This window comes from Cajanus cajan, chromosome 9, assembly GCF_000230855.2.
Source record: "Cajanus cajan strain Asha chromosome 9, NIPB_CcT2T_4, whole genome shotgun sequence".
Classification (NCBI taxonomy): Eukaryota; Viridiplantae; Streptophyta; class Magnoliopsida; order Fabales; family Fabaceae; genus Cajanus; species Cajanus cajan.
This window is the reverse complement of record NC_138525.1, coordinates 29,260,480-29,281,578: the sequence shown is the minus strand read 5'-3', so window position 1 is coordinate 29,281,578 and position 21,099 is coordinate 29,260,480. Positions and strand designations below refer to the sequence as shown.

General features: G+C 30.0%; 2 protein-coding genes across 2 annotated transcripts; both read left to right on the top strand.

Annotated features, from left to right (window-relative positions):
* The first annotated feature begins 7,885 nt into the window (after window positions 1-7,885).
* Window positions 7,886-8,572, top strand: LOC145952065 (uncharacterized). The gene is made up of 2 exons (XM_083064285.1): window positions 7,886-8,353; window positions 8,444-8,572. Exons 1-2 carry the CDS (start codon window positions 7,886-7,888, stop codon window positions 8,570-8,572), a joined length of 597 nt encoding a protein of 198 aa, XP_082920411.1.
* An 8,721-nt stretch (window positions 8,573-17,293) lies between these two features.
* On the top strand, window positions 17,294-21,092 carry LOC109809891 (BURP domain protein RD22). Its single transcript, XM_020373309.3, has 3 exons — window positions 17,294-17,430; window positions 18,043-18,145; window positions 20,005-21,092. The coding sequence occupies exons 1-3, from the start codon at window positions 17,392-17,394 to the stop codon at window positions 20,895-20,897; spliced, it is 1,035 nt and encodes a 344-aa protein (XP_020228898.2). The 5' UTR covers window positions 17,294-17,391; the 3' UTR covers window positions 20,898-21,092.
* Window positions 21,093-21,099: the final 7 nt, after the last annotated feature.

The following is a 21,099-nucleotide window of genomic DNA, read 5'->3' as shown; positions in this document are numbered from 1 at the left end:
ATTAGTAAGGTATATAATGCAATACATCAGGGATGGATCACTTGATTAGTTAGAATAGAATATTTTCATTATTATACACAAGTTGAAAAAGATTTTTCCACCAGGTTTCACTTGTCTAATGAGGCATTAATCTTTGGTCTTCAAATAAAAAAACTTATTAGAAATATGAACTTATTATCTTATATATAAAAAAATGAAACAATATAAAAATGTCTTGGGTAAAAGCTAAATTTTAAAGGTTGTGACTAGTAAGAAATCCTAACTCCTTAATTAATATATGCTCGTGATATAAAATCACATTTATTTTTTATTACTTACTAAACTTTATCTTCGGAGGACTAAAGATAAAAACTGAAGTCATGCTAATAAAATATAGAATTAGTAAAATATTCTTTTATACATAAAAAAAATGTTTGATATTAGTCATTCAAAATAAAATCATTTCCTTCCGGTTCCTTATTTTTTTTTTTAAAATGCATTGGATATGTAGTTTTTATATTTTAACACAAAAAAATCTTATATGAAAATAAGAATCACTACTTCTAACATAATTCTTAAAATGAAGTGTACCTACACGATGGTACATCGGTAATTTCGTCGCTTTATCCTTCTTCTAAGTCCTTGTCCCGAGGATTGTTACCTATACTCTTTATAGTACACTTGATAGTCTTCAAATACACATGTGGGAGAAGGAAAAAGAGGGTACCTATAAAAGGCACTCAAATGTCTAAGTTAGTCATCGAGATCACACAAATCAATGAAAATTAATCTAGTAATAATGCAAAGCCCCTTTTTCTCTCTCTAATCATCATTATTTATATTAATCGTATTAGGCCTAGGCTTATAGGTAGACCTATTAACGACTATAACATCTTTAATAATCTTTTAGATTATATTAATCATTGGAACATACTGAAGGGTCTTTGCTTTTTCACTTTTGTCGCACCTCTCTGGTATATAGGCCTCTAGACTTTCCAGATTTTTGTTAATTAAGAAAATTAAAAGAAAACCTAAGAGTCATTTCAATTCTCCTTTAACCCTAAAATGTTACCTAGCATTTATTTGCCTCTAAGACTGTTGTCTTTTTATTTAAAAGGTGTTACCCTTTATCATATGCTTTTCTCACTAAATGAGGGGTTTAATTTTTTGGTGTATATGAAAAGTCTTATATTTGCATCTGTTGGATCAAACATAAATGAGGAGATGTGATTTTGAACCCCTTCTTTTACCCCACTATAAATACAAGGTTCATTTTTATCATACTTTATGCTCTGAAACTATAGACTTGCCTAAGCTTTCTCTTTGATCGAGCTCTTTTTTCAGTCTTTCCTATTCATCTTTACCCGAAGACTTTTCTCCTTTCTCTAAAACAGCTTTGCTCTCACTCTACTCTTTTTTCATTTTTCTCCATATTTTTTCCCTGAAATACATAATTCTCTACCCTACAGTCTTCTCCTATGTTAAATCCATATTTTTCAATATAATTTTTTAATTGTCCCTACTTACTAAGGTCTTCCACCTTGTCCTTCAAAGTTGCACACTCTTCGGTTGAATGTCCATGATTTTGATGATATGAGCATGACTTCAATAGATCTACTCTAAGGGGCATATGGGCTCTTTTAAGAATAGTTAAAGTTTCAAAGGCAAGTGTTTGCTCCATTCTCATTCTACTAGTATTTAGCGTGATATAACTTGTGTATCGAGGTCCCATTGCCTGATAACTTTTTGAATTATCCCCTCTCGTGTTCTTCTGATACATTTCCTTTTCATTTTCTTTTTTACTAGGGACCGTCTTGGCTCTTGCTTGATTTCTTGATTCAGCTAATTCTTCCATCTGCATGTATTTTTCAGCTCTCTTTATTAAATCATTCTTTATTAAATAATGAGTAACTATTTGACATATAGTTACTCATTATTTATGTATTAATACTACAACAAAATTGTCATATAGTGACACACACCCTATAGTGACACTATACATGTCACTAAAAATTACTTTTACCCACATAATAACTACAATATATGTTGGTATATTATTAAAAAGTGTGAGTATAGACTATAGTGACACATAAAATATGTTGTTAAATCTCATTCAAAATCAATACTAATATTATGTGTAACTATATGTCAAATAGACATATACCTACATATATTGTACCTATAATGACACTTTTTGTATGTCACTATATGTAACATTTCTTGTAGTAGTGCAACATTCAATCTATCCAAAGCAACTATAGGGTTCAAATTTTTTATTTCCATGGCGATTTTATTAAAACAATCCATGAAGGACCGAAGAGACTCTTTTTTCTCTTGTCTCATGTCAGTCAATGCCAATGATGTTAGTTGGTATCGGTTACTAGTAGTGAACTACATAGTAAATAGGGACGACAGTTCTTCAAATGAGTTTATAGATCCCAGAGGGAGCTTAATGAACCAACTCAATGCTCGACCCTTTAAAGAGGTAGGGAAAATATGACATAAAGTAGCATTTTCCTGTGTCAGTAGAGTAACTTGCATAAGGTAGGCATTTAGATGTTCACTAGGATCAGAGGATCCATCATATTTTTCCAGAGGAAGGCTCATCCAATTGTCAGATAATGTTGTCTCCATTATTCTTTGAGTAAAAGGAAGCTTATAAGATCCGGTTATTGTTCCAAATTGAGGGGGAGCCTACTCAGGAATGACCGAGAAGTATACAGGCAGAACCTATGTTTGAAGAGTTGTTGGTACATGATATAATCAGACTTCATTATTATCTTGACCATTAGGGTTCCAAGTTCTATTCAAGCTCCTTAACTCGACATTCTCCCTCTTGAGTGCTTCAAGTTCTTGAGCATCCTTTTCATGAGCTTGTCTAATAGTTATCATTTCTTCATGAAGAAACCTTACAACATCGGAGAGATCGGTTTGATCTTCCATAGCCACTAGTTCTGAAACTTGTTCAAGTTGAACATAGTTGGTATTCTTCCTAGTAGTAACCATCCTTCTCAAAATCTTCTTCCTACAAAACAAACAAATAATATGGGCCTTCAAAATAGGGCCCATGATGGGCGTCAAAATGTACCTACATGAGGGTACATCAGTAATTTTGTCGTTTTGATTCTCCTTCTTCTAAGTCCTTGTCCTGATGATTCTTACCTATGCTCTTTATAACAAAACAATGACAATTAATGTGGTAATAATGCAAAAGTCTCTTTTTCTCTCTTTAATCATCATTGTTTTTTCAAACCTTATAGGACTTAGGCCCATAGGTAGGCCCATTAACGACTATAACATCTTTAATAATCTTTTAGATTATATTAATCATCTAAACATACCTAGGAGTCTCACTTTTTCACTTCTACTGCACCTTTCTGGTATATGAAAGATCTATGGAAGATTTTTTTTAGGAAGTAAAAGTAAAGATTTTCCCATTTACAAGATTAAGAAATATTTAAACATTTTAGTAAAGGATAAAATCATTTAACTATAAATTGAAGGGTTAAATAAACTTTTAGTCCTTCAATTTTTTTATAAATTTAATTTTTAGTTTCTCTTAATTTTGTTTATCTACTATTAGTTCTTTATTAATTTTTTGTCGTATAAAATGGTTCTTAGGTTTAAGTCTTCTTTGTTAAGTAATGATAGTATGCTAATAAATTATAATTGACTCGATTATTGATGTGCACATGACTATTCAGTAAATGTAAAATCATATAATATGCTAGGGATGACAAAATGGACCAGCCTAATCCATTTAGGTTTGACCCACCATTGGCCCTCCAAAAATTGGTCGGGTTGGGCCAACTCACCAGATGAAAATAGGCCAGACACCTTGACTTGTTCTGCCTAAGGCTAGGTTTAAGGTCGGTGTGCCGAAAAAATAATAAAAATAAAGAAAAAAAACAAAAACAAAAATAGGAAAAAAGGGGAAAAAAAGAAATACAAAAGTTTGCATATTTATTTTGAGTTATTCTTCCAACATATTTTTTTTTTCAATATCTAAAAGACCTGTATAAATTTGTGTACCTAAATAATAATAAAAAATCTCAAATTAGAACTAATTTGATTTGTTGTACAATAAATCTCAAATTTGTTGCATAACAAAATATATATGTAATTATAAATATACATAGCTTCTTGTGACATATTTATTGTACAACAAATCTCAAATTACATATAATTAGTATTTAAGTATGTGCAATGCATATGAATGTTCATCTATACCTATTATAAAGGGGATATTAGAGTTTATAACCGCTTTTGATTTTCACTTTTTAGTGGATCATTATACCCTTCAAATGTTAAAAAAACTCATCTTCTTTGAATAACCATTCATAACCATCTAATATTCCATATATGTAAATAAAATTTATAATACATTATATAAAAAAAATACTATATTTGAATATATAAATAATATTTAAAATAAGTATACATAAGTAATTTTAAACGTATAAATTATATTTTAGATTTATGAAAAATAAATTGTATTATAAAAAAATAATTTTTATTTATAGATAACTTATTTTAAAATATTAATATTTAATTAATAAAAAAAATTATGATAAATAAAAATCAAATTAGATAAGAAGTTAAAAAAAATTCTACAAACTTTCTTGTTGAAGAAAAACTCCTAAAACTACTCACGTAAGATAGATGTTTGTATTTAATATATAAGAGTTGATAAATTAAATTAAGTGCACAACAGATTTGTTGTACAACAAATCACAAATTATATACAAAATAAATATGAAATGATTTAATTTAACTTGCATAAAAAATAATAAATAAATATTAAGAAAAATAGGTGGGCCAGTCTTGTCTTGACTATCATTTAGTCTAACGAGGCGAGGTGATGAGAACATGACCAAGAGCAAGAAGCTTAAAGCATTTAAAGGACTTGGAAGACCCATGACAAGGGCAAGGACAAGGAAGGTCAAGGAAGCCTTACAACAAGTGTTGGCAGCAACTATTAAGGTGGGACCAAGCCTTGAAGATGCAAAGCATAAAGTAATCAATTGTATTAAGATTAAGAGAATGTCGCTCATTTTGAAATTTAGTTGGAGAATTCATTGGAGCTGAATGTGGGGCGGCCAAACTTGTTGGATTATTGGCTGAATTTTGTTCTAAATTAAACATTATTATTTTGTTTTTTCTTATAATGGGCGACTAGACTTATTAATTTGGTGGGCTACATATCATTATTTTTGGGGCAGTTATATTTGTATTTTAAGGTTTCCAATTATTTATTTTTATGTTGGATTTATTAGAGTTTATAACCTATGCTAAGTGGGTAAAAAGCCTTATAAGGCTACACATAGGAGAGGAACAATCAGATCATCATTTTTGAACAAACTTAGTTTGAGAAAGAATTTTCTCTTGGATTCTTGTCAATCTAATTATTGAGGTTTATCAAAAGAAATCACCCCTTTGTGTGTTTAATCTCAAGGCTTATCTTCCTCATGGGAGTGTGACGCCTAGCATCAATTTTTCATTCCATTGCTTTTCTTTCCCAATCGCATAATTCTGCTTGAATTGTCAAGTTACACTGATTTTGATTCCATTTCTATTCTCTTTTTTCACTTTTTAATTAATGCCTAATTCTGGGCAACCTTAGTTTGATTTTTAATTTGTTTTCCTTTAGTCTAATTTTCCAAGGCAGCAACTATAATTCCTAGTTCAGAATCCTATCAAAGGCTAAGATGGTTCATATCATGTGGTATTCAGAGTAAGGTTAAAGTTTCACTCTACACGCAATATTGTTCATGCACTGTTCATGTGCATTATTCATGATTGTTCATCGTTACTGTTCACCATGGGTATTGTCCATTTTTTTTCTTTGTTTATGTCAATTTTTATATACATATTGCTTTGCATCTATCATCTTTTAGAATTTGGAACGAGAATTCAACCAACTTAAAAAAAATTACCTAGCTGTGCAATTTTGAAATTGAAAAAAAAAGAATGAAAGAACAAAACAGAATAAAAAAACATATATATAGCGTTGTTATATCCTATGCACACTATTTGTTTGATAAAATTCCTAAGTATCAATTGTCTTCTCTAATCAATGTTTTCCACATAATTTCATGTTTGTCATGCTTATTTGTTGGTAGTGGAATTGTTCTTTGCTACTTTTCGTTTGTTTGGTTATACAATTATGAGTTTTTTGCATCTTTTTTGGTCCTTTTGTTTGTTTGATTTCAATTCATATTTTCCTTTTTTTTTCTTTGTATTCAATTATGAGTTGCTGTCTTGGTACTTGTTCCTTTCTATTTTGTCATCATTTGAAGTCTTTTTGTTAGCTTTTCTTGTATTTCTTGGCTGCACACTAATTGATGGGTATTCTTTGTGTTTTCTCTTCTTGGTTTGATAAGAATTCAAGGAGGAATATAAGGGAAAAAGACAAGAGTGTTCATTATAGTAAAAGCATAATTGTGTGCAAACACTTGAGTGTGTAAGGTTTCTCAAACAATAACTATATTTTTTGTTCTTGTTACCTTTGATCTGTTTGTTTATCATGGCAGAAAGAAATAATAACAATGATCTTCAATTTCAAATTGTTGCACTATCACAACATTTGGAGAGATTGATGAAGCAACAACAAGATGAGTTCCATGAGAGGTTGGATTAGTTGGAGAATAGAACCCCACCTGGAGGAGGAGGAAGGTCGAATAGGAATGAGGGAAGAATAGAAGGAATCAAGTTGAATGTACCACCTTTCAAGGGTAGTAGTGATCCAAAGGCATACTTGGAGTGGGAGTTAAAAATTAAGCATGTGTTCTCTTGCAATAATTAAAATGAGGAGCAAAAGGTGAGACTTGCAGCTGCTGAATTTTCTGACTATGCACTCATTTGGTGGAATAAGTTGCAGAGGAAGAGGACAAGAAATGAAGATCCTATGGTGGACACTTGGGAAAAAATGAAGAGGATCACGAGGAAACACTCTATACCATCTAGCTTTTATAGGGACTTGAAATTGAAGTTGTAGAAATTGTCTCAAGGAAGCAAGGGAGTGGAAGAATATTATAAATAGATGGAAGTGCTTATCATCCAAGCCAAAATTGAAGAAGATCTTGAGGTAACCATGGTTTTCTTTCTTAATGGTTTAAATCATGACATTAGGGGTCTTTTACATAAAGCGATTCAAGTAGAATAGCAGTTAAAAAGAAAGAGTACAACAAGGAAGTGTTCTACTAGCTATAATCCTTCAAATTGTCAAGAAAGAAGGTGTTGCCTCCTTTAGCAATGCAACACTTTCTAACCATGGTAAAACATCTCAGAAGCAAGTTGACCATCCACCAAAAAGAACTAGAGAAGTGAAATGCTTCAAGTGCTTAGGCATCACTACAAGGAAATATCCATATAGTGACACACATCCTATAGTGACACAATATGTGTTACTAAAAACTACTTTTACCTACACAATAAATATAATATATGTTGGTATATTGTTAAAAAGTGTGGGTATAAGCTATAGTGACACACAAAATATGTTATTAAATCTCATTCAAAATCAACACTAAATTGTGTGTAGTTATATGTCAAATAGATTTATACCTACATATATTATACTTATAGTGACACTTTTTGCATGTCACTATATCTAATATTTATTGTAGTGCATGGGAAATTATGCCTATGATTGTCCTGCAAAGAAGACAATTTTTCTCAAGGATAATGGGGAGTACACAAGCCAATTTTAAGCTAGTGGTGGAGAGGAAGAGGAGAGTGAAGAAGAGGTGGTGGCTACGAAGGGAGAGTTGTATATGATTAGAAGGATGCTTGGAAGCCAGATCAAAGTCGTGGATGCATCTCAAAGGGAGAACATTTTCCATACAAGATGTTCAATTAATGGTAAGGTTTGTTTGGTGATTATTAATGGGGAAGCTACACAAATATGGTGAGTTTAACATTAGTGTCAAAACTGAATTTGGGAAGTAAACCCCATCCTAGGCCATACAAGCTTCAATGGCATAGTGAAGGAGAAGAAGTACAACTGAGGCAACAAGTGGAGGTGTCTCTTTCCATTGGGAAATATCAAGATAAGGTGTTATGTGATGTGGTTCTAATGGCGGCCAACCATATTCTTTTGGGGAGGTCGTGGCAGTATGACACCAAAGCCATCCATGATGGTTTTACTAACAAAATCTCTTTTGTGTATCAGGATAAGAAAGTGGTTCTCAAGCCTTTGACTCCTAGAGAGGTGTGTGAGGATCAAATCAAAATGAGAGAAAAGATAGCAATTGAGAGAAAGAGTGAAACACTTGAGAGGAAAAAGAGAAAAAAGAAAAATAGTGAAACACTTGAGGGGCAAACAACTTTTTTTAGCAAGAGAAAGGGACATAAGGAGGGTGCTTTGCGTAAGGCAACCCCTCTACTTATTATTTTGTCAAAGTCAGATTTTGTATGCTAACCAATTCGACAAGTTTGAATTGCCTTTGAGTCTCTTTTGCAGGATTATGAAGATGTTTTTCTAGCAAGTGTACCAGATGGCTTGCCACCTTTGAGGAGAATTGACCATCACATTGATCTCATTCTGGGAGCTTCTTTGCCCTATCGGCCAGCTTATAGGAGTAACCCATAAGAGACTAAGGAGATTGAAAGGCAAGTCGTTGAACACATGAGCAATGGTTGGGTGAGAGATAGCATAAGTCTGTGTGTTGTACCTGTCATATTAGTGCCCAAGAAGGATAACTCATGGTGGATGTGTTCTGATTGTAGAGCCATAAACAACATCACCATCAAGTATAGGCATCCAATTCCCAGAACAAGGAATGGAATACATTCTGTGTTTGTTGTGGTTGACAGGTTTCCTAAGATGGCACATTTCATACTTTGCAAGAAGATAGATGATGCTTGTCACATGGATGACTTGTTCTTCAATGAGATAGTAAGGCTCCATGGCTATCTAGGAGAATTGTAAGTGAAAGGGATGCAAAATTCCGTAGCCACTTTCGGAGGACCTTTGTGGGGTAAGATTGGTACTAAATTGTTATTTTCTACTACTTGTAACCCACAAAGTGATGGTCAAACTGAGGTAGTCAATAGGACTTTATGCACATTGCTTAGGACTGTATTAAAGAAAAATCTTAAGTCTTGGGAAGCATGTTTGCCTCATGTTGAGTTTGCTTATAATAAGGTTGTCCATAGCACAACTAATGTCCACCATTTGAAATTGTGTATGGATTTAATTCCTTGGCTCCTCTTGATTTGTTGCCTATGCCTAACATTTCTATGTTTAAGCATCAAGAAGCGCAGGCTAAAGCTGAATATGTCAAAAAATTGCATGAGCAAGTGAAGGCTCAGATAGAAAAGAAGAATAAAAGTTATGCAAGGCAAGCTAACAAAGGGATAAAGAATGTGGTGTTCCAACTTAGTTATTGGGTTTAGGTACACATGAGGAAGAAAAGGTTCCCTAAACAAAGAAAGTCAAAACTCCAAACAAAGGGAGACGGTCCTTTCCAAGTGCTAGAAAAGATCAATGACAATGCATATAAAATTGATCTACCTGGTGAGTACAATTTCAGTGCTACTTTCAATGTGTCTAACTTAACTCTCTTTGATGCAGATGATGATGTTTTTGATTTGAGGACAAATCCTCTTCAAGAAGGGGAGAATGATGAGGACATGACCAAGAGTAAGGAGCCTAAAGCACTTGAAGGACTTGGAGGACCAATGATAAGGGCAAGGACAAGGAAGGTCAAGGAAGCCTTACAACAAGTGCTGGCAACAACTATTAAGGTGAGACCAAGCCTTGAAAATGCAAAGCACAAAGTAATCAATTGTATCAAGGTTCAAGAGAATGTTGTGCATTTTTAAATTTAGTTGGAGAATTAATTGGAGCTGAATTTAGGGCGACCAGACTTATTGGATTATTGGTTGAATTTTGTTCTAAATTAAACATTATGTGGCTGTTTTATTTTTTCTTATAATGGGAAACCATATTTATTAATTTGGTGAGCTGCATATCATTATTTTTGGAGCAGTTACATTTGTATTTTAATTAAGGCTGCCAATTATTTATTTTTATGTTGGATTTTTTAGAGTTTTGTAACCTATGATGAGTGGGTAAAAATCCTTATAAGGCTACACATAGGAAACGAACAATCAGATCATCATTTGTGAACAAACTCTGTTTGAGAGAGAATTTTCTCTTGGATTCTTGTCAATCCAATTATTGAGGTTTATCAAAGGAAATCACTCCTTTGTGTGTTTAATCTTAAGGCTTATCTTCCTCACGGGAGTGTTACACCTGACATCAATTTTTCACTCCATTTCTTTTCTTTCCCAATTGCATAATTCTGCCTGAATTGTCAAGTCACATGCTAATTTTGATTCTATTTCTATTCTCTTCTTTCCCTTTTTAATTAACACCTAATTCTAGGCAACCTTTGTTTGATTTTTAATTTGTTTTCCTTTGGTCTAATTTTCCAAGGTAGCAACTATAATTCCTAATTCAAAATCCTATCAAAGGCTAAAAGGGTTCATATCACAGGGTGGCAGACTAAGATACCTAACATAAATTGCCAATTTTTAATAGGCTAATGGATTAACCTGTAGGTTGTGACCCATTTTGCCACTCCTATAATACACAATTTTTTTCTATTTGATCATGGTCAAAGAATCTTTTTTTAAAATAAAAGAAGTAATTAAAACAACTATTCATCCTTGTAATCATAAAAAGAAATAATAAAATTACATGTGTATGATTTGATATCTATTAAACAGTCATGTGAAAAATAATTAACTATGTCAGTTATGATTTATTAAGACATATTATCATTTAACAAATAAACTTAACCTCAAAGATTAATTTATGTGAAGAAAATTAATAAAGAATTAAAGTTCACAAAAAATAAAAATTAAAAATTAAATTGTTAAAAAATTTATAAACATAAAAATTTATTTAACTCTTCATTAAAAAATTAAGATCTATTTGAGATGATAAATATATGTTACAACTAGTTTTATAACCAACTCTAATTGAATTTGATTCTAAAATAGTTGTCAAAGAGTCAAAGTAACAATCGACTTAAATAAAGATGTTTTTCTTGTTGTTTTTTTTTTTTTCACTTTCAGCTACACTCTAACATTGTTTGATAAGTTTTGGAAAGAATTTCGTGTTACCTAACCTAGAATTCTTGTCACTCTTTCACTTTTTAAAAAAATTTTGTCTCTTGATTTGACACGTGTCTCTTTCATTTATTTATTATATATTTAAGGTTGCAACTTGCAAGCCACTTATTTTTCACTCGTTCTCAGCTTACCCAGTTGAATTAAACAATTGGTGGTTTGCAATTTAACTCATAATAAAGTTCAACCATTAAGTGTTGGGAGCACAATATTAATTTATTCATTTATATATGTTACAAATTATGGCCATCTTTTGGCTCTATATCCAGTTATTGTGTTAAGGAAATTGTTTGAAATCCTTTAAACATAAATTTCACACGTTTTTATGCATAAACATAGAAATAAATGTATTAATGAATTTACGTTATGTTTAGTTCAACCATTATATAAATACACACTTAATGTTGTGCATAGTTTATTTCAATTGATAAAATGAATGTTAACTACTTAAATGACTATTAAAAGAAATTTATTGAACAAAAGCTACATAAGAATTTAGTATTTAATGTACTTGTATCAAAAAAAAATATTTATTAAATTTAAATTTAAATATATTTTTAATCTTTATAGTTCGATTATTTTGTTTTTTTAATTTCATAAAATCATTTCAAACATTTTAGTTGTAAATTTTTTTGTGTGTTTTTTTTTTCTACCATTAAAAAAGTTTAATTAAGTGCTAACATGACATGTCGAATGTCATGTCACCATACCACCATATGTTAGCCATTTAGGTATATGTTTTAAGGTATAAAATAATAACAAATAATTTTATGGGACTAAAAAAATAAAATATCAAATTATAAAATTAAAAATATATTTAAGTTAAACTAAAACTAAAATTTTCATTCACTATTATCGAAGTGAACTCTTTATTTTCTCTTTCTTCAATACTAATCACAAGAGTCACCATATTAGCAAGTCAAAGTAAAATCTAAACTACCTCAAGTCAAACTATAATCCATAATTTGGAGTGCGTGAAAATCTGCAACCCAACTCGAACCCGAATAAACTACAAGACAAAAGATTCATGGGTAGTTTCAAACGAGTCATCAAGTAATGTGGGTTGATAATTTTGGATAATAGTGGGTTTGAATGGATGAGTTCAAATTTGAAATTTTAAACCCATCGAAATCCGATCTACTCGCATATAGTTTACATATTAGAAAAATCCCATGTTTTTTTCATTGTTTCTTATATAACAAATGAGCTTAGGCCTAGACCAAAAACACCAAACATTGGTGTGAACATGTGATAGCTTCTTTCCCTCATGAGAGAGAATAAGACAACACTTTCAAGTCTCTCAATGACAGCTCTTATGAACCCTAACAACGACATTACCACTTACCATATCTCTATTCCTTTTTCTTCTTTGATTTTTCCCAAAATCCTATAAACACATAGGCCACATACTACATTAGACTTCCCTTTCTCCATCTTCCACTACAACAAAATTTGTTATTAACAACAATTATTTAATGGTAATAATTTAATTGCCGCCATATATAAAAATATTAATGGCTAATATATAATAGCCACTAAAAATGTATTTATATTACACTAAAGTTTACTATTAGCGACAATTATTTATTAGAAAAAACTAAGTCTCACATCGATTAGAGATAAGATAATTAAATAGTATATAAGTGAGTAATAACTATTACTTTATAGGTTCATTTTATAAGGTTGACTCCTAATTCACTATTCTAAATTAGTATCAAATCACACATTATTACCAAATTCAATAATGTTATAAAACAATTAGAGAGCAGCTTTCTCCTTATAAATCTCACATTTCTTAAGAGACAAGATAATTAAAAATTATATAAATAAAAAAATCCTCATCTTACAAATTCCACATCGAGTAGAGATAAAAAAAGGTATATAAGTTATGAATTTAGAAAAGAAAATTATATGAATAAATTATTTAAAGTAAAGGAGACAATTGAAAAAAATAACTTTTAATAGCCTTTAAAATGGCTACTAGAATTACCACTAAAAAAATTAAGTTTTTCCGACAATTTAGTAGATCTTTACCAGCATTTTATATAAATGCCAGTAATAGTATTAGCGCCACTGGATACACTAGCCTTTATTTAAATGCTGGTAAAAAGAATAATGGTCATTTATATGGCCGCTAAATAATAAATTAATTGCCACAAAAAATTAATTTTGGTGTAGTGTTCATTTGTATCTTTGTTCGTTTTTCTGTAAATGTGGTTTGGCAGAACATAAGAAGGTTACTCACTTTAATACTTGAAGTTCTTTAATTTAGGGTTTAATTTTAAAGATCGTATTCTTTAATTTTATTTTAGGGTTTGCCTTCTCTATTAAAGAAAAACTCTTACATAGTTCATCTTTATTTCTCCATGAATGTTGTTGCTAGTTCGACAAGTACATGAACGTGGAACATGGAGGCTAGCTAGCTCGATAGGGAAAGAATGCATTTGAAGGTTTGAAATCTTGTATTCTTTATTTTTGTTTTAGGGATTATTTATTGTTGACTTTGTGATGTATTATTGTGTATTAAGTTATTGGTTACTTTTGATTCATGATGACAATTTTTTGTACACTATAAGAAAAATGATGAATTGCAACGGACAAATTGCAACGGTTATCTTGAAACCGTCGTCGCTTTGGTATTGCGACCCTTCATATGACGATTTCTCACAACAGTCGCAAAATTTTTCAACATTGCGACGGTTTCTCCCAAAACCGTCGCAAAATTTTCCAACATCGCGACGGTTTCTCCCAACCGTCGCAAAATTTTTCAACATTGCGACGGTTTTGAGAGAAACCGTCGCAATTTACAAGACAAAAATTGAAATAAAAATTCACACAAAGTCATGCACACTCTAAAATTATATAATTTTACTTTCAATAAAAAATAGAAAAATAAAATCATAATGACATGTAATTACATTTAGAAATGTTAAAAAGGAAAAAATACTTTAATATACTATATTAATTTTACTTCTCTATCTTTTAAATTAGTTTAGAATAAAAAAGTTTTATGTTAATCTTAGGAAGCTAAAAATAAATAAATAAATATATATATATATATATATATATATATATATATATATATATGTGTGTGTGTGTGTGTGTGTGTGTTACATTTTTTTATGTGTTAGTGAAATTAATAATACATCTTAATTGTGAACTAAATCGAGAATATTGAAAATATAATAAATAATTTATGAAATTTATTATTTTAATGGTTAATTAAATAAGAGATATTTGATAAATTAATTATCTTTTCACAAATAACAACTTAAAAATCACTTCTAGGTTTGAATATAATACACACACACACATATATATATATAACCCCTATTTAATTAGAATTTAAAAGTTATTTTTAGTACAAACTAAGTATTATTTTGTTCAAAATTTATGGTGAAATTTGATAAAGTTTAGGATTAAAAATACATTTAATAGTAGATTAGACCAAAAGTAATATTTTTCTTTTGGAAGTATTATATTATCTTAATAAACTTATATTTTATTAACAATTTTATATATATTTTGTTTAATATGAGATACACAATTATCATTAAAAAAAATTATATATATATATATAGAGAGAGAGAGAGAGAGGAGGAGAAATCAAATGACTCACAAAGTAACTCTTAATAAAGTTACTCCACTCAATAACTCATGGTATAAGTTAAATTTTATCGATCCAACTATTAAATTAAAATTTATTAAATTTTACTAATAATTAATATAGAAAAATCGATTAGAAAATAAAACAAGGATAAATATATTTTTTGAATTTTATATCTTAGATTTAAGATGAATAAATAAATTAAGTTAATTAATAATTTATTTAAAATGTTAAAATTTAATTTATAAAAATAATATTTTAAAAGAGAAAAGTTATAATAACATTGGTGTAACTTTTACTAAGTATTACACCGCTCAATAACTTTGTATTAAATGTGAATTTTATAAATTTAACCGTTAGATTGAAATTTTTTTACTCTTAGATCATATATACAAAATTTTATATTAATTCAAGATGATTTAATACTTCATTCTTGTATAAAAAAATTGACGTAATATATACATTTCAAAATATACTAAAATATGAACACTTTGATTACCTTCAAGTTGTTCAATTTTAACAAAATTCGATATAAACATATAAAGTGATATGAACTTTCAATCCAACGGTTGGATTTACAAAATTCACATTTAATATAAGATTATTAAGCTAGTAAAAGTTACACCGGTGTTATTATAACCTTTCTTGTTTTAAAATATATAATTTATTATTTTAACTTTTAAATTTATAATAAATAATTTTAATTATATCATAATATTAATTTTAAATAGAAATAAATAAATTGTTAATTATAAAAGTAAGTATATATATAAATAAAAATTAATTAAATATAATATAATTATTATTAGTAATATAATTATTATATATTTATAACGATTCGAACACACCGGAATAAGAGGGATCCAAAGATAGTATAATAAGTATGAGATTGTATAGTTGAGAATGACTTAAATGAATTAATTTGTACTACTTATACTGACAACATGTATTTGCTTTTCTGTAGCTTATCTCATCAGAACTCCACAGTTAAGTGTGCTTGACTTGGAGTAATACAGAGATGGGTGACCTTCTGGGGAGTTTCCCAGAAACTGTGTAAGTAAAGACAAAACATGCTAAAAAGTGAAGTATTGTGAAATAAAATCCTTGAGAAGAATAGCAACCGAATTTGAGACATCTAAAAATTTAATAAAATAAAAAATAAATATTTAGCGACTGATTTAGAGGCAGTTAGTGCGACGGGGTGCTGTAAGGGTCTCAATTCCAATTTTGCGACGGTTTGTGCAACAGTTCCAGTAACCGTCGCAAAATTCACTCGTGACGGACATTTCTGCGACAGTTGGTGAACCGTCGCAATGGTGTCTTTGCGGCAGTTCTAATTGTCGTAATGTAGGTCATATAACTGTCGCAAAATCGTCATTTTCTTGTAGTGGTAGTTGGTATACTTGACTAATTTTGTTAGAATTCACTGTAATTGAGTTTTTTTTTTCTTACTATTTGGCAATACAAAGTTGTTTAATAAAATAGGTAAACTTAAGAAATTGTCTTCAAAGTTTGTAACTGCAACTACATTAATTTACCTCTTAATTTACTTCTTAAAATAACTCCATTGGAGTAGAAGAAGGTTATGCATTATGAAGGTATGAAATTTTGTAAGTTGAATACAATTGCATTTCTAAGCACGTACTCAAACTTGACTGATTAAGCAAAAATAGTCTCTCAGCACTTTTCATTTCAAACTTCACGAAGAAACAAAACGTTTAAAGAACGAATCTTCGCCACATCCATACCTTGTAGGGTTTAGGGTCTCAAGGGTATGATAATGAATTGTGGATAACAAAATTGACCCACAACCCCCATAGATTTTCATTGGATCTGTTGACTATCTCTTTTTAGTTTCCTAGAAGGGTTATGAACACCCTAAAACATTTTAATTTTCTTGACGAGACTAAAATTACATAGTTTTAGAAATTGAGGACTAATAACTAAAGAAAAAGACTAAAATCACAAATTGAAAATGATAGGAAGGCTAAATATATAGTTTAGGCTAAATATAATAAATGATATGATAAAAAAATAAAGATAAAAATAAGAAGAAAATAGAATGAGAATGAAATCCGAAAGAATATATATCTATAAAGAGTTTAATTTTATGAAATAATTAATATATTTTTATACTATAATTTAATCAGAAATCATGATAATCATTTTAAAGTAGTTATTATAAAATCAATAAACTTGTCATTAATAATAATTTATGATCGAATTATGGTAAAATCTTCTTACATTAATTACCCGTGCAAGGGGTATCTTCTCTTATAAAACCCTTCTTGTAATAAATCAAGTAGTAAATTTGGTGTCATGAAATACATGTCATGCAACTGCTTTATCCCTTTACTTTGTAACTTCTCTTGGTTTGAACCATATTCAACCAAACCCTTTACAATTTACTTGATTTTAATCAATTCTCCTCGTCCCCTCTGTTTTTTTTCTCTAGCCACCTGTCTCTTGGCATATAAAAGCAACTAAAAATCGTTGAGCCACGGGAAGTTTAGTTGAATTGAAGTTCATAATGATAAAGCTGATGAACATCCCTATTCAAACAATTCATTTTCACAAACCATTCACTATATATATAAAGGTTACAAGCTACTTGCTTCTCATTCCTTCTCAACATCATTTGATCACTTCTCCAAATACCAAATATGAAGTTTCACATTCTTCCCATTGTTACTTTTCTCATGGTGAGCTCCACCTCTTCACACCATCCACTTTTCTTTGAATATATAATACTCCTTTCAAATAAGTGTTGCATAATAACTAAAAATAAGTCTTAAAATAAGTGTTGCATATTTTAGTTTTTTAATGTAGTATTAATTTTTTTTTAGTTATACCTTTAATAATATTTTTTTAAAAAATTGTTGTTTCATCATTTCTAATAAAAAAAAAATTAATAATAAAGTTAATTTTCATTTTTGCACCTTTTTTTATTTTTATTTTTTATAATCATGATATTAAAACAAAACATCCACGATTCTCTTTTATTTATTTATTAACCTTTTTTTTGTCTATGTGAATAATTTAGAATGACACTTACGGGACATAGTGAATAGTTGTTTTAAAAACAAAACTTAAATACATAGTCACAGGCATTCTTGATATTGTTTTCTAATTATAATTAAAAAATTTCTCTTAGTATTATCATGAAATTTTTATCACATATTATTGAGATAAAATTATAATTTTAAAGGGAGAATAATATCGACATTTTGTCCTAAGTTACTAGCTAGCCATTTGCATGTGAAAATGATTGTGTCATATATGAGAATTTAAAGAGGTTATGTTACGAAATGCAGGTTGTTATGGCAACTAATGCTGCATTACCTCCTGAATTTTACTGGAAGTCCATGCTTCCCACCACACCAATGCCGAAAGCCATCACTGATTTGCTACACCCTGGTCAGTATACTATTGGCAATTCTCGTAGCCATTATACATTCATCAATATTATTTTTTATTGCTTAATTTCATGTTCTAATAACAACAATTTAACACAAAGATCCAAAAAAATTAAGAATAATTCTATATTTTTTTCAGGACTTTGCACAACAATATATGTGTGTTGTTATATTTGTGTGTTATGTGTAGACATGCAGCGTATGTTGCGAGAGGAACACGTACCAATGAGGGCTATAGGCCAGTAGTAGTCCTGAAAATAAAACTTTACTAGCGATAACAAATTTTAAAACACTAATTATCGGATAATTAAGTTTAACAAAGATAAACGAAATTGAGTTTTATTCTTTATTTTATGAAATTAGTATAAAATTTATCTAATGATAAACAATGTGTTAAAAGAATATACCACTAACTTTCTGACACCAGAAAGTCTACAAGAGAATGAGAAAAATAATTCTAATTCATGCATGTGATAAGGAAAATTTCTTACATGGTTTGGAATTATGGTCCCGGACAAGTTTCATGTGACACACAACTATATTTTTAATTTATAAAAAAAATAGCCAATATGTTATAAGAAGATTAGTTGGAACCATATAATCTCAAACTATGTAATAATTTCTCAGTGGTTCAGGAAAGGACTAGTTTTGTTTTCCCTAATCTTCACTTTGCAGTTGTAAAACTTAAATAATAATGCAAGAAATTTTATTATACAATGATTTTTTTATATGATATTGTATAATTAAAAGAGAGATAAATGTGCAATAAAATAGAGATAAAACAAAATAGCATATTATAGAAAGTTATTGTACAAATATTATATCTCTTAAAGAATCATATAATCATGGTTATTAATCATAGTTGTCTTGGCTATAACTTTAATATGAGTCAAAATATTTATTCATTTTGATCTTACTTCCAATTGCATATGATTCAATTTAGGTACTATAAACATTTCTTCATTTCCACCCTAAACATTTTCAATTTTACTGTGAATTTTATAGAAAAATATTCTAAGATTTGTTGTCATTTTTTTTATCAAATCACATGTATCTATTTAGCAATAATAGAATTATTTGTGTAATGGAATTTTTGTTCTTTTTACTGAATTACATGAAAATTTTTTACCTAACCCCGTGTATGAAATACTTATTATAAAAAGATAAATAAAATATAATTTTTAACTCAACTTTGAAGGAAGGAATTCACAAAGAAAAGAGATATTTTGAACCATTTTTGGATAATACGATTAGAGTGTAATGTAACAAGGTTTGTATTTATTTTATACCCAATATAAAATTAATTATCAAAATCAAAAAATAATAATATGGGTAAACTTCGAATAACCACTAAGTAGACAATAATATTTAGTATGAAGATTCTTAACATGTCATTGACTCCTTGTCTATTAGTCATGAGGTATCATCCCCTATCTACCATTTTTACCGATAAGAAAAAGTTTTATTCCAAATATATCATCTACTTTAAGTGATTATTAATTATATTTAATGTTAGTTATAAGTAAATACATAGGAAATAGATTAACAATAAATGAACAACATAAAAGGAATTGAAGCTTGAGTAACTTAAAAATTAATAATTATTGCTTATAATTAAGATTAAAAAAATAATTTATTACTTATAATTAAAACTAAAGGTAATATTTTATAATTTTCTGCAATATTTTAATGGACTAATGATAGAAAAGCATAAGGAATATATTTTAAAAAAATTACAACTAAAACCTAAATTAAAATCATTTTCGGTAAACTGAAGAAACAAATAATTAAGGTAACAAGAACATACTTGAATTTAATTTGAGTTTACTCATTTTTAAGTGAAACCTGAAAACTAAGCAGGTTGGAGAGAAGAGAAAGACACCTCTGTAGGTGTAGGGAACGGTAGTGTAAATGTTGGTGTAGAAAAGGGAAACCAAGGACAAGGAGGTGGCACTGATGTTAATGTTGGTGGAGGAAACGGTGGAGTGAATGTGCACACAGGCCCAAAGGGAAAGCCCGTGCATGTTGGAGTGGGCCCACACTCTCCATTTGATTACAATTATGCAGCCAGCGATAACCAATTACGTGATCACCCCAATGTGGCACTCTTCTTCTTGGAAAAGGACTTGCATCATGGAACAAAATTTAACTTACACTTCACTCACACCTTAAACGTTGATGCCACATTCTTGCCTCGCAAAATTGCTGACTCCATACCCTTTTCATCAAACAAGGTCAGTGACATACTCAACAAGTTCTCCATCACGCCAGGCTCAGATGAGGCTCAAACTGTTAAGAACACAGTGAGTGAGTGTGAAGAGCGTGGCATCAAAGGAGAGGAGAAGCGTTGCGTGACTTCACTCGAGTCCATGGTTGATTTCGCCACTTCCAAGCTCGGGAACAGTGTTGATGCTTTTTCCACGGAAGTGAGAAAAGAGAGCGAGTTTCAAGAAGAATACAGAATAGCAGGATCAGGGGTTAAGAAGTTGGGTGGGGAGAAGGGTGTTGTGTGCCACAAAGAGAGTTACCCTTATGCGGTGTTCTATTGTCACAAATCAGATAGCACCAAAGTTTATTCTGTTCCGTTGGAGGGTGCTGATGGAAGCAGAGTCAAAGCGGTTGCAGTGTGTCACACTAACACGTCACCTTGGAATCCCAAACATTTGGCTTTCAAAGTGCTTAAGGTTCAACCAGGGGCTGTTCCTGTTTGCCACTTTCTACCTCGGGATCATGTTGTCTTTGTTCCCAAGTAGAAACGCAAAGCCCTATTTGTGATGTTGAATAATTAGGCAGTTTTTATAGCAATAAGTGAGTTATAACTCTGAATCGTAGTATTTGCATTATGTTAACCAACATTGTCAGCATGTTAGTTTTTACAGTTGTACGCATGTTATATTTGCTAGTAATGTATTACGTATGCTAATATGTGCTATGATGAAGCTTTTTCATTCTCGT